General features: G+C 40.2%; 2 protein-coding genes across 8 annotated transcripts in view; one reads left to right on the top strand and one right to left on the bottom strand.

Moving 5' to 3' along the window:
• Nucleotides 1-10,369, top strand: part of SLC30A6 (solute carrier family 30 member 6) — a 48,090-nt gene extending 37,721 nt beyond the window's left edge. For all 6 annotated transcript variants that reach the window (XM_081590306.1, XM_081590305.1, XM_081590304.1 and 3 more), the window contains one exon: nucleotides 6,847-10,369. In XM_081590306.1, coding sequence (XP_081446432.1) covers nucleotides 6,847-7,347 — 501 coding nt within the window. In that variant the 3' untranslated portion in view covers nucleotides 7,348-10,369. The remainder of the gene's footprint in view (nucleotides 1-6,846) is intronic.
• A 1,997-nt stretch (nucleotides 10,370-12,366) lies between these two features.
• Nucleotides 12,367-14,460, bottom strand: part of NLRC4 (NLR family CARD domain containing 4) — a 47,619-nt gene continuing 45,525 nt past the window's right edge. The window contains exon 9 of one of the 2 annotated variants that reach the window (XM_081590299.1): nucleotides 12,367-14,066. In XM_081590299.1, the coding sequence (XP_081446425.1) occupies nucleotides 13,774-14,066 (293 nt within the window). In that variant the 3' untranslated portion in view covers nucleotides 12,367-13,773. The remainder of the gene's footprint in view (nucleotides 14,067-14,460) is intronic. The other variant, XM_081590300.1, reaches the window with a different exon arrangement.

Here is a 14,460-nt window from a genome sequence, read left to right as displayed (position 1 = left end):
CTGTCTCTGAACCCCTGAGGTAATACTGTCCAAGTCATCTGTTGGTGTTTTTCTCCTGGAGATTCCCACTTGAAGGCAAAAAGATACTGGAATTCTTTAGGCAGTGGTATGCAAAAGAATTCATCCTTGAGATCCAAGACTGGAAACCACTTGGCACTGGGTGGGATGTCTCCCAAGATTACATCAGGGTTGGGTACTGTGGGATGGAGGGGGACTAGAGCTTCATTTATGATCTGGAGATCTTGAACCATTTGTCAGGTTCCATCCTTTTTCTTTACAGGGAGGATTGGGGTGTTACATGGTGAATTGGTGGGGAACCAATAGCCCAGAGGCAAGGAATTTATTTATTAGAGGCTGTAGTCCTTCCCGAGCTTCTCTTCTGAGAGGGTATTGTTTCTGGTTTGGAAACTGAGTGGGATCTTGGAGGACAATGATGACCAGTTCAGCTTGGTGGGCTCATCCAGGAGTCCTCTGGTCCCACACCTGGTGGTTCATTTTGTCCTCCCATAGTTTTTGGTCTCTCCCTGTTGGAGAGGGTGTAATGGGTTCCTCAGTAGTAACCAGAAGCTGTAGGGCTCTAGGGGCTGAAAAGCTTCCCATCACAAGGGTGGTCCCCAGTTTAGTGAGTGTATCTCTTCCCAATAAGGGGTTAGGCACTCAGGGACCACCAGAAACTGGTGGGAAAATATTTGTCCATCCCAGCAACAAAGCAGTGCTCAGGTGAATCTTTTTGTAATTGTTTTTCCTGTAGCACCCAAAATGGTACAGGTTTGGGAGGAGAAGGCTCCAGAGTAGGAGGTCAGGACAGAGTAGGTAGCCCCTGTGTCAGCCAAGAAATTTTCGGACCTACCTGCCACATCCAGTTGCACCCTTGGCTCCAGCCCCGTGATGGTTATCTGTGACAGGTGGGCTGGCTGGGGTGGCCCCTTCAGTCCTCGTGAGGGAAGGCTTGTCACTTGACCTTCAGGCTCTTGGGTCCCAAGGGCAGTATGCCGCCCAGTGTCCCGATTGATGGCATTTGTAGCAAGCCATTTTAGGAGATTTGTCAAGATTTGTACACTCGTTGGCCCAATGTCCCACCTGTCTACAGATTAGGCATTTGCCTAATGCCTTGTCCTTTAAGGACTCAAGGTTTGCCATAGGGCTTCCCTGGAGGGCAGCCAGCATCTGGGCATGCCTTATCTCTTTCCTTTTCTCCCTTTCCTGGGCCTTGGCCTCCCTCTCCTGTTGTTCTCTTATAAAAGGTATTGGTGGCTGGAGTCTAGTGGCTGGAGTCTGGACCATCTCATCTAAAGAAGCAGCAGCGTTCTGCTGCTGTAAGCTGTTGTAACTTTATCCTGATGTCTCATGCACACTGGGACAGGAATTTGTCCTTTAAAATCACCTGTCCCTCATAAGAGTCTAAGTCCAAATTGGTAAGTGGGGTTCTTGTTGGGCTCCTGAGTTATTGCTGACCCCCGGGCATAGCTGATTATGTTTTTCTGGGCTGCTTTTAGTCCTGCCTTTACACAGATCAGAAAAGGATCCCTTTCCAGATGTGCTCAGGGTCATTATGATTCCAATTAGGATCTGAAGAGGGAACCACAGTTTGCCCCACTGGGTATTTATCACTTGACATGTGAAGCCCCGTAGCATACCTTCAGGCTTCCTTTAAGACCCTAGCATACTCAGGGTCAGATAAAGTTTGACTAAATATGACCGTGATGTCCTTCCACGTCAAATCAAAGGCCAAGGTAATGTGTTGGAATGTACAACATTCCAATATATCTATATATTTGCTGGGTCATCTGTATAGCTTCCCAGGTCTTGTTTGAGCTGTCTTAGTTGTAAGAAGGAGAAGGATTTATGGACCTGGACTGGTCCGAATTCTACAGTTTCAACTAAGGGACATACTCAAGTTGGCTTTTGTAGAGGGGGTGCTTCCGGATATAGGGGCATGTTTGAATAGAAGGAAGGAGCACCAGGCAACTCCGGAGCCATGGGAGGTGAGCCTTCACAGGGGGCTTCCTTCTCTTGGTTGTCTGTGCCTAACACCATTTGCCTGGTAGGCTCACTTTTAGGCCATACAACAATCCCATACTTAACACAGAGTTCCTTCATATCTCTTAGTCAGAAGAAAATTTGGACATATGGGATCTCTGTCCATTTCCCTTATCTTTTGCAGAATAAATCTAGCTGCAGGATGGTGTTGTAATTTAAACTCCCATCCTCAGGCCAGTGTTCCTTATCCCCCAGCGGATACCATGGCCACTCAGTGACACAAAAGAATTTTAAGCGACTTCTCCTTAGAGTTTGAGGATTGCAACAGCTTCCAGTTATCAGGAATGCATCTCAAGGGTGTCTGTTGGGAAGTGGATTGGTTATTTGCCATCTGAAAGATAGAGATGACAGAGAGGAAAAGAAAAACAAAAAACTAATAAGCATCCTCCTATTTTTATGGGTGGACTTCTTTAGGGGTGAGTCTTTCTGAAGCCTATCCTGCTCAGTATTGTTGCAACCTGAGAGCTGGGTGTCCCCAGGTCAGGGTGCAGATCCCCTGCAGGCTGAGTCGTAACAGCCTCCTGGAGATTGAATTCCTGGGCAGGTTGAGGCAGGTTGGCCTCCCGAGAATTGGGTCCCTGGGCAGGTCAAGGCATGTCAACCTCCTGGGACCCCTGAACTGGTGGATCCCCAAGCAGGTTGAGGTGTGACAACCTCCCAAGGACCAAATCCTGGCCTGTTAGGGGGGCATTAAGAGTATTTTAATAATGAGTGGAGCTATGTTGCCTGCAAGGGGGCAGAGTCCTGGCTGTAGGAGTTAGTAAGTGGTTTAAGAACAAATTGATAAGAGGCAATAGACTAGATGTTCCATAAAAGTGGAGTGTAGATTTGATTTGGGGGTATGTTTGTAACTTCAGGACAAGGGTGGTAAGGATTTGGGCCCACATGGCCTGCAGGGCTAACTCCCAAAGTGGCAAACATTATCCCTGGAAGCCCAGTTACCCTTGAAGGGATACCACCAACAGATGGACTTCCAGCAGGCATTGTGTGCCTGTCACCTGCCCTAGCGGGTTCACTGAGAGATGCTGTTGCACATTTTGTAGTAAACATGGAAGATGAAGGCCTGATTATCTAGAGGGATTGGATATTATTTAGTATTTCCCTCCCAAGGGCCAGCTATTTTCTGGTTGTCTCTGCAGAAGATAGTGGAGGCAACATTGTGGGCGCAGACAGGGCTCAGGTAAAGAATATGAAACAGGATTGAAGGGGGCAGGGTACAACTTTTGAAAGAATGCCGTAGCCCAAGGGCATAACATAAACCAGTTAAAATTAAATGGGTCAAATTTAACTAAACCTTGATTCTCAATCTGCAAGCTTAATGACACACCCAGAGGCACCAGGACAGTTCCAAGGCACTATCAAAAGACCAAGGAGTGTGTGGTTCTCCAATTGTTGGAATTTCTTTAGCATAAGAAATCACACACTCTGGACTGTGCATCTCTCTGAATCCTAACAAATCTACCTCTTACCTATTGCTGTGTCTCTCACTGAATTTTTTGCAATGAGACATCAGGAGCCTGAGCTTCATTAGGTCCTGAAACCAGGCACCCTGGGTTTTGGCTGGGCTTAAGTCCCAGTCGGATATGACTGAGTGACTAAGCATAGCACAGAGTCCCTGCCATGTGGGTTTGAGTCCCAATCTTAGGTAAACAGTTTCAAACACAACTTTCAGAAATGGAAAGATGATGATCTGCCCAATAATTTGTAAGCACTGGCATAGATGGAGAGAGGAGCTGAAGGACGGGAGGAAAAAGCAGTGGGGAAAATATGCCGAGGAATCCCCTTCATAACCTGCTGGAAAATCTGCTAAATACCTGACCTGTGTTCACAGTTTTCATTGGCCTGATCCTTGGCACAAAAAAGATTAAGGACAGAAGAACCCCCACCCGCTTAGGCAACAGGTACTAAGGTGCAGCAGATAGCAGAGCCTTCGGGATACACTGGGGAGTAGCCCCTTCCAGAGTCCCTCAATTGCACCCACTGCCATTCAGGGGGTTTGGGGAAACAAATTAGAGATTGTAAAGAAATTTAGATTTATTAGCCATATGTCCTTCCAGCCACCGGAGCAAAGACCTCCTACCTTAACCGGAGGTCTGAAATCTGAGACTGAGCTGCATGATCTTTCTGCCAAGTTTGTTTTTGCTGTTCCGGTTTCCATCACGCTAGGCTTCTTGTCACTGCCATTGCGCTGGGTTTTCTTTGTGTTCAGCTTCCATCACGTGAGCTTTCGCCAAGTTGGGCTTCAGCTGTGCTTGGCCTCTGCCTTGTGGTGGCCGAGCAAAGATTGTTTAAGCCAAGTTAAATCCAAGTCACGGAGCCAGATATGTTGGGGGGGAGTGTATAATTTCCTCATTTCTGTCTCGCCACAGCAATTTGAAGCGGCGGACCAGTGTTTCAGCTCAGTTACAGCTCAATTTAAATGGCAGACCAGTGTTGCAGCTTGGTTACAGCTCAGTTTTATTTGGCAAGCAAAGGAAAACACATCCTTGAGGTGTGAGAGCAGGCTGACCCAAAACAAGAGAGGGGCTCAATTTTGGCTCCTCTTTTTATGTTTTTTCTCCTCCCCCTGAGCCTGCCCTATGTAAACTGGGCTAGCCAGGAGGGCTGTTTGTTTCACCTGAGGTTCTCACTCTGGTCCTTGGACTTTCCTTTGTTCTATTTTTGTGGGCTTTTTCCTTTCTTTGTTTTTTGGCCACCAGTATTTTGGACTCCTTTTTCCTATTCTAGCTACCTAACAGTTTGAAGGCAGGGGGCATAATACCTTTGTTCTTCTTTCTCAAGATTGCTTTGGCTATTTGGGGTCTTTTGTGGTTCCACATAAAATATGAGATTATTCTAGTTCTGTGAAAAATGTCATGGCTGAATGTGCTTTGGGTAGTGTGGACATTTTAGCAATATTAATTCATCCAGTCCATGAACATAAACTATCTTTCCATTTTGTTAGTATCATCTTTAGTTTCTTTCATCAGCCTTGTAGTTTCAGAGTATGTGTCTTTTGCCTTCTTGGTTAAATTTATTCCTAGATAATTTACTCTTTTTGATTCAATTGTAAATACGATTTTCTGATTTGTTTTTGATAGTTCATTTTAGTATATAGAAATGCAACAGATTTCTATATGTTAGTTTTATATCATGAAACTTTGAATTCATGTATTAGTTCTAATAGTTTTTTGTGTACTCTTTAGGATTTTCTATGTATGTTATCATGTCTTCAGCAAACAGTAATGATTTTACTTCTTCTCTTCCATTTTGGATGCCTCTTATTCTTATTCTCTGATTGCTGTGGCTAGAACTTACAGTACTATGTTAAATACAAGTGGCAAGAGTGGACATCCTCATCTTGTTCCTGATCTTAGAGGAAAAGCTTTTAGCTTTTCATCATTGAGTATGATGTTGTGTGTTTGTCATGCATGTGTGCATACTCAGTCACTCAGTCATGCCAAACTCTTTACAACCCTGAGAATAATAGCTCACCAGGCTCCTCTATTCATGGAATTTCACAGGCAAGAATATTGGAGTGGATGTCCATTTCCTTCTCCAGGGGATCTTGTGGACCCAAGGATTGAACCCACATCTCCTGTGTCTCCTGCATTGGCAGGTGGATTCTTTACCATTAAACCACCTGGGAAGCCCTTATGTTTGTCATAAATGGCCTTTATTGTGTTGATGTATGTTCCCTCTATACCGACTTTGTTGAGAGTTTTTATCATGAATGGATGTTGAATTTTGTCAAATGCTTTTTCTGCATCTATTGAGATGATCATATAATACCATTCTTGATATTTTTGTTTGTTTTAATCAAAATATGATCATTATTGTACCTACTATTTTATTATCTTTTGAAAACAAGATGTGTAATGACCATTTTATCAAGTTAGTAAACATATTTCTGTCATTCTAATGCCTGGGCTCTCTATCCTCCTGGTAACCTAGGCTAGAAACCTTGAGATTGTCTTTTGATAAGTTCATCTCCCTCATTCATTATTATATCCAGTTGAAAATCGAAGTCTCCTACTTCTAACCCCTGGAATATCACGAAATCATTTGTCCCTCTGTAGTCCCACTATATCTGTCCTATCTTGGCCTCTCCATTCCTAACCTAGACTGTTTTAGTCAGTTCCTAAATAATTAGCAGTTATCCATAACTGTAATTTTTCTGAACTCTGATTATCTTACTTCTGTTGGATTGCTGCAACTAAAACTCCTTATTCATGATTTTTAGAACCCCACAGATAGCCTTTCTTTTTAACTTTATTACCTGAACTTTCTTTCTTCTTTACATTCTTCCTTTCCTTATTTGCTTCCTCCTTTCCTCCTCCTTTTCTTCCTGTCTTTTCTCTTTCATTCTTTTTCTGCCCCCTGAAATACTGTACTTCTTTTATATAGAAATGTTGCTTATTCTTGCCCAAACATGCCATGTTTTCAACTGCTATTGCCCCAGCTTAGAATGCCTGTCTCTATCTTTTGAGATTTCACTTAATCCCCAGCCGTAGATCAGATCTTCTTTTGAAGTCTTCCTCAACTGGAATAATAGCTACCTTCTCTGCCCTTTCAGTGCATTTTTCCATATACTTCATTTGTGTTCTGCCTCCTATTGCTACATACCTGCCTTCCTCCTACATGGATTTCTTTTTTTTAATATTTTAATATTATATTTTATTTAGAGTCATAAATTATTTTATTAACTCTTTGCATCAACAATTACTACTAAAGTAGTTTTTAAGGAATATCAATAAAATGTTTCTAATGGAATTTTCAGTAGTATAATTCTAAGGAGTCTTTTTCTTGTGATTTTGTCCCTTTTAGGCTGGATCAGTTCACGTGAGAATTCGACGAGATGCCAATGAACAAATGGTTCTTGCTCATGTGACCAACAGGCTGTACACACTTGTATCTACTCTGACTGTTCAGATTTTCAAGGATGATTGGATCAGGCCTGCCTTACTGTCTGGGCCTGTTGCAGCCAATGTCCTAAACTTTTCAGATCATCACGTAATCCCAATGCCTCCTCTGAAGGGTACTGATGATTCAAACCCTGTCACATCAACTCCAGCTAAACCTAGTAGTCCACCTCCAGAATTTTCATTTAACACCCCTGGAAAAAATGTGAGCCCGGTTATTCTTCTAAATACGCAAACAAGACCTTATGGTTTGGGTCTTAATCATGGACACACACCTTATAGCAGCGTGCTTAATCAAGGACTTGGAGTTCCAGGCATTGGAGCAGCCCAGGGATTCAGGACTGGTTTTACAAATATCCCAAGTAGATATGGAACTAACAATAGAATTGGACAACCAAGACCATGATGTACTGTAATTTAATTTATTTTTATGAGGACTATTGACTCCTTGAGTTTCAGTTTATTTAGTAATCCACTTTGCATCGACTGTTCAATCATTTACTCTAAATGTTAGAGAGTAGTAGGCTTGTTCACATTTCATGAAACCAATGAAACTATATTTTTGTAAAACATATTTGGGGCAGTGAGAACCTTCTAAATGTTATAGACTTTAAATAGGCTTCCTTTAAAAAGCGTGTTCTCTAAATTTGAATTTTGCTATCTTTGGTTTTGTAGTGGACTGCAGTGTGATATAACATTACCTTTATAAGAGAACCACTTGATGGAGTAGATTTGTCACATTATTAAAAATATAATGCTTTCTTCAGTGAAATTTATAAACATGCTTCTTGAGTACACATTTTAGGAAAGGAAAAAAATGTCTATTCTAAAAGTAAAAGTCTCTTTTATAGATTTTCCAAACTTAATTGCTACATTTTTCTTTGAGGTCCTCCTGCAGTATGCAAAATAAAAGCAAACATTTTTATCAGAAAGTTTGAAACATATTTTACTCTCTGGCACAGTTAAAAATTTTTAATTATCAGTTTTTTAATAGTTTTTCTCGTTAAAAAATTTCAATACATTTGTAAGTGACCCATCATTCTCACAATGTCTTATTTTGGTTAAATAAACATCTTATCCTCAAGTGATACGCAGTGAAGGAATCCCAGTTTTCAGTCTTACATTTAATTAAATACTGACATAATGATAGATTTTTATCCTATTTGTAACCTTTTTATTGGTTGACTTTAATTTTTCATTTTATTAACAAAGTATCACATACATTACCAAAATATGTGGAATTCTATACATAGTAGTACTTTTTGATCCTTTTTTCAAAGTTGCATGAACAATTTGAATTTAAATTATATAATTTTGCCAAAACCTAGTGCACCTTAGGTTTATAGACTATAGTATTGGTTAGATCTGCAGTAGGTAGTTTCTAACTTATTTTGTTTTGCTTTATTGAAAATAGTGAATTATTAACATTTATAATGAAGTGTGAGAATCATGTAGATTATTTTATTTTTAAATTATTTTCCAAATGCAAATGTTAAGGACTTTCCAACATGGCCAGTATTACTTATAAAAATTATAACAAGCAACAGTCACAAATTACCTATGATTTTTTTTTCTCGTTTTATCATGCATTTTATACTTAGGTTTTAAAAATGGATTTTGAGAGTGGATTCAGCTTTTCTAAAATCCAGTACTTCTGGAGATTTGTGACATTTCCACCCATCAGCAACTATCTAGAGAAGTTTTTTTTTTTTTTTAAGTTTGCAACTTTCTTCAATCAACTCATCCTCTTTTAAATATAAGCAACCCTCCTAAATTCCTGTTTCTTTACAGTGGAGTAATAAACATCTAAGAAGCCATCTCTGTCAAGTAGAATTGTAGTCACGCTGTGATAGTAAGTGACCATGTCCCGAGTAATTTTTGCTTGATGAGGAGTTGATCATTGTCTTTGACATTTGCGGCCCTGTTCAGGCATTTGACCTGCTGAACAAATAAAGCTCACGCCACCTTAACTGCTGGGGAAAGTGAAACATAAATATGATAAGGCAACCTGTTCCTTGACATTTGTCTTGCATCCTCCAACTATTACTATACCTATTATTGGTCTACTGTTACAGGGTGATTTTTCCTCCATTGATCTCATCTAAATGTGAATTTGGGTCATGTGTGAAATCTGAAGAACTGCCTTGTACTGAATGATGATTAAGAGGTATGTGCTGCCACGCTATGCATGTCTTCTCCATCTCCAGGGGATTTTTAAAGTGCTCGAGTACTAAACACAGTTCTGTGCAAGGTTTCCATGCCTGTTTCCTCAACACTCATTCAGAGGTTACATCTGTTCTGTTGTCCTTCCAAAGGTGCTTTGATACCCGACTATACTACTTGAGAAGTTGCATATGGGTTCTCAAAGGGTTGGCTCTACTTGCTGAAATTTGAATGCCAACTGCTGCAGGTGGCATCGCTCCAGGCATTATTATATAAAGAAGTCTTATTTGTCAACCTTTGGCCAGGTTCTGGATATGAAAATAAGAAACTTGGCCAGCGTAAGCCTAGATTTAGTAGCCTGACTGGTAAATCTTGCCATGGAGTTACATGAAGCTAGACTGAGAAGCAAGTTTGAGTTGAAAACTTGACCCATGGTTTGTGATTAAGAGCAAGTCCCATGGAGTGTGATTAATCTTGTTTGAGAAATTACTGTATTATAATGGGAGAAAACACTGGGCTGGAAGACAACAGATTTGGATTCCAGTCCTGATGCTGCCACTGTTTAAGTAGTTTTATAACCATGGGTAAGTCATTTAACTCCTCTGAGGTTTCTCATCTGTAAAGTTAGGGTGGGGAATGAAGTAGTTGATCTGTAAACTTTCAGCTCTAAAACTGTATTACTAAATCTGCAGAAAATATCTCCACTTGTGAAATAGAATATTGTACCCAGAATTTCTTTTTAGTCACTACCTCAACATACAGGCCAAGTGTTACCTATGCCAACACCCAAGCCATTAATTTGAGGTGCCATGAGAACAGAGGGTAAACTACAGGCTGATATTTGGTTTTTGTGTATTTCAGAGTTGCCTCGACTTAAATCTGTTTGGCTTAAACAGATTTTTCTTAGACTTCTTTCTCTGTGAGGAAGGATTATTTTTGGAAATGTTGGGGAAAAGATTAGGACAAGGTACTCTTACCTTTCACAGGGTACAAAAGAATGGGGTCCATTTTTTCTTCTTTAATCTCTGAAGTTACAGATGGAATTGCATACATGTATCAGCAACTGGTTTAGCTACTCATTCAAGCATCTGATTGAGCTACTCATAAACTGCCAATTTTTTGCTTAACTAAAGATTGCTGATTTTGTGGCGGGGGGGGGAAGCGTGATCTGCTTTTTATACAAGAAAATACTTTTACATTCCAAATTGTTTGAATTAAACTATTTGAATAAAGAACATACATGGACTTTGCTCTCTGCTTTTAAATAATTTTGGCCTGTTTCTTTCAATAGCTATTTATTGGTAACTTTATCTCACATTCAGCAAATGCTTGTCAGGAGTATAGTACATGCCTTGCACTGTACTAAGTAAATGTGCATATAGTATATAAATTTTGGTCACCTGCTATTCTTGAGACTGAAGGGAATACAAGGAAAAACAGGAGTCCCCCTTCAAGTATCTGATAGAAATGACCAGATACCAGAACTATTTATCAATTCAGTTCAGTTGCTCAGTAGAGTCTGACTCTTTGCAACCCCATGGACAGCAGCACACCAGGTCTCCCTCTCCAGCACCAACTCCCGGAGTTTACTCAAACTCATGTCCATTGAGTTGGTGAAGCCATCCAGCCATCTCATCCTCTGTCTTCTCCCACCTTCCATCTTTCCCAGCATCAGAGTCTTTTCAAATGAGTCAGTTCTTCACATCAAATGGCCAAAGTATTGGAGTTTCAACTTCAGCATCAGTCCTTGCAATGAATATTCAGGACTGATTTCCTTTAGGATGAACTCGTTGGATCTCTTTGTAGTCCAAGGGACTCTCAAGAGTCTTCTCCAACACCACAGTTGAAAAGCATCAATTCTTCAGCGCTCAGCTTTGTTTATAGTCCAACTCTCACATCCATGCGTAACTATAGGAAAAACCATAGCTTTGACTAGACAGACCTTTGTTGGCAAAGTAATGTCTCTGCTTTTTAATATGCTGTCTAGGTTGGTCATAACTTTTCTTCCAAGGAGCAAGCGTCTTTTAATTTCATGGCTGCAGTCACCATCTGCAGTGATTTTGGACCCCCCAAAATAAAGTCTCTCACTGTTTCCATTATTTCCCCATCTTTTGCCATGAAGTGATGGGACCTGATGCCATGATCTTAGTTTTCTGCATGTTGAGTTTTAAGCCAACTTTTCACTCCTCTTTCACTTTCATCAAGAGACTCTTTAGTTCTTCTTCACTTTATGCCATAAGTGTGGTGTCATCTGCGTGTCTGAGGTTTTCTCCTGGCAATCTTGATTCCAGCTTGTGCTTCATCCAGTCTAACATTTCTCATGATGTACTCTGCATATAAGTTAAATAAGCAGGGTGACAATATACAGCCTTCACATACTGGAACCAGTATGTTTCCTGATTTGGAACCAGTCTGTTGTTCCATGTCCAGTTGTTCTAACTTGCTTCTTGGCCTGCATACAGGTTTCTCAGGAGGCAGGTTAGGTGGTCTGGAGTTCCCATCTCTTAAGAATTTTCCACAGTTTGTTGTGATCCATAGAGTCAGAGGCTTTGGCATAGTCAGTAATGCAGAAGTAGATGTTTTTCTGGACCTCTCTCACTTTTTTGATGATCCAATGGATGTTGGCAATTTGATCTCTGGTTCCTCTGCCTTTTCTAAATCCAGCTTGAACATCTGAAAGTTCACAGTTCATGTACTGTTGAAGCCTGGCTTGGAGAATTTTGAGCATTACTTTCTTAGTGTGTGACATGAGTGCAATTGTGCAGTAGTTTGAGCATTCTTTGGCATTGCCTTTCTTTGGGAATGGAATGAAAACTGACCTTTTTCAGTCCTGTGGCCACTGCTGAGTTTTCCAAATTTGCTGGCATATTGAGTGCAGCACTTTCACAGCATCATCCTTGAGGATTTGAAATAGCTCAACTGGAATTCCATCACCTCCAGTAGCTTTGTTCGTAGTGATGCTTCCTAAGGCCCACTTGACTTCACATTCCAGGATGTCTGGCTCTAGGTGAGTTATCACCCATCATGATTATCTGGGTTGTGAAGATTTTTTGGTACAGTTCTGTGTATTCTTGCCACCTCTTCTTAATATCTTCTGCTTCTGTTAGGTCCATACCATTTCTGTCATTTATTGAGCCCATCTTTGCATGAAATGTTGCCTTGGTATATCTAATTTTCTTGAAGAGATCTCTAGTCTTTCCCGTTCTATTGTTTTCCTCTGTTTCTTTGCATTGATCACTGAGGAAGGCTTTCTTATCTCTCCTTGCTATTCTTTGGAACTCTCCATTCAAATAGATATATATTTCCTTTTCTCCTTTGCCTTTAGCATCTCTTCTTTTCTCAACTATTTGTAAGGCCTCCTCAGACAACCATTTTGCCTTTTTGCATTTCTTTTTCTTAGTCTTAATCACTGCTTCCTGTACAATGTCACAAACCTCCATCCATAGTTCTTCAGGCACTCTATCAGATATAATCCTTTGAATCTAATTGACACTCCCACTGTATAATCATAAGGGATTTGATTTAGGTCATACCTGAATGGTCTAGTGGTTTTCCCTACTTTCTTCAATTTAAATCTGAATTTGGCAATAAGGAGTTCATGATTTGAGCCACAGTCAGCTCCTGGTCTTGTTTTTGCTGACTGTATAGAGCTCCATCTTTGGCTGCAGAGAATATAATCAATCTGATTTTGGTATAGACTGTCTGGTGATGTCCATGTGTAGAGTCTTCTCTTGTGTTGTTGGAAGAGGGTGTTTGCTATGACCAGTGTGTTCTCTTCACAAAACTTGATTAGCCTTTGCCCTGCTTCATTCTGTACTCCAAGGCCAAATTTGCCTGTTACTCCAGGTGTTTCTTGACTTCCTACTTTTGCATTCCAGTCTGCTATAATGGAAAGGACATCATTTTTGGGCGTTAGTTCTAGAATATCTTGTATGTCTTCATAGAACTGTTCAGCTTCTTCAGCATTACTGGTCGGGGCATAGACTTGGATTACTGTGGTATTGAATGGTTTGCCTTGGGAATGGACAGAGATCATTCTGTCATTTTTGAGATGGCATCCAAGTACTGCATTTCAGACTCTTGACTGTGATGGCTACTCAATTTCTTCTAAGGGATTCTTGCCCACAGTAGTAGATATAATGGTCATCTGAGTTAAATTCACCCGTTTATACATGACATCAAATTAAACTCCCTCCCACTTACTCCTCTTCTTTGGCCTCATTTTCCTGGCATCCTCCTCTTTTCTGTCTCCTTTTTATTTGAGTGATGAAATTAAGAAAGTTGATTTCCATGGAAGAGGACAGCTAAGAAGGCAATGATTCCCTGCATCATCCTGATATCAGTAAAAGAAGAAAACATTTAGAAGGGGTGAGTTAGGCATACGCTGTTGAGAAGGATAATTTTTAGATATATAGTGGATTGCTGTTTACTTTCAGACTCTTCAGGTATATGAGCAACGTTTTTTGTTTCGTTTTTTTATTAGCCAGGCCTTTATTGCAATCATACAATTTAAAGAATCCAAACATCTCAGTAACTTACAACAATAAGCATACATTTCTTACTTATAAGTCTGCAGGGCACCTGGGGCAGTTCTTTTGAGCAAAGATTTTTAAATCACCAGGCTGAAAGAAATGGGGTCCCCAGAGCATTCAGAGGCTTAGGGTACCCTTTAAGCAGTTACTAGTTTAAAAGCACCTTTAAGAACACTGACATCATCGTCATCAAGTTGCCACCCAACAAGCTGAACCTCTTGCAGAAAAGTTAGTTTGGATAACACGTGGCTAAGTTTTCTGACTAATGATGCATCAGGTAAGAGTCCTTTCGTACTGAAGTCAAAAAACACCAGTTGCTTAAGATTCTCAAATCCACTCATGAAGGCAAGCCATCCATCGTTGCTCACACAATTTCCTGCCAAATCCAACTGCTGGAAGTTTTCCAGAGGATTCTTTTCAAAAAATACACCTGAATAAAAACATAGAAATAAATCCATTAACTGGAAAAAAAGATGGTTTTTTTAAATTTTATTTAAGAGAAATGGATATGTTTGGACCAGTGCTTTGCTTAAGAAAGAAATTAGAATTTTCTGTGTAGTTAGAAAAGTGATTATAAATCTGGTTCATTATAATTAAAAATTATATTTTTCCTAAAGTGTAAGGGAATCTGATAAATAGCAATTATAGCAAACCAATATAAATGAATTATATACTTTTTCTCTTTTCATGACTTTTCCAAGAAATGGGAGATTGTATAAAAATTGAGATGTGGGAGATACAATTGAAATATTCAGTACCTGTTTTCAAAACTGGAGTCAGACTTTGGCAACATTAGGTCATTTCCTCTTCTGGAGAAGCATACA

The sequence above is a fragment of the Giraffa tippelskirchi genome, chromosome 4, assembly GCF_054371585.1.
Source record: "Giraffa tippelskirchi isolate mGirTip1 chromosome 4, T2T-mGirTip1v1.2.pri, whole genome shotgun sequence".
Lineage (NCBI taxonomy): Eukaryota > Metazoa > Chordata > Mammalia > Artiodactyla > Giraffidae > Giraffa > Giraffa tippelskirchi.
The sequence above is the reverse complement of the archived record's forward strand: the minus strand, read 5'-3'. Positions and strand labels throughout refer to the sequence as shown.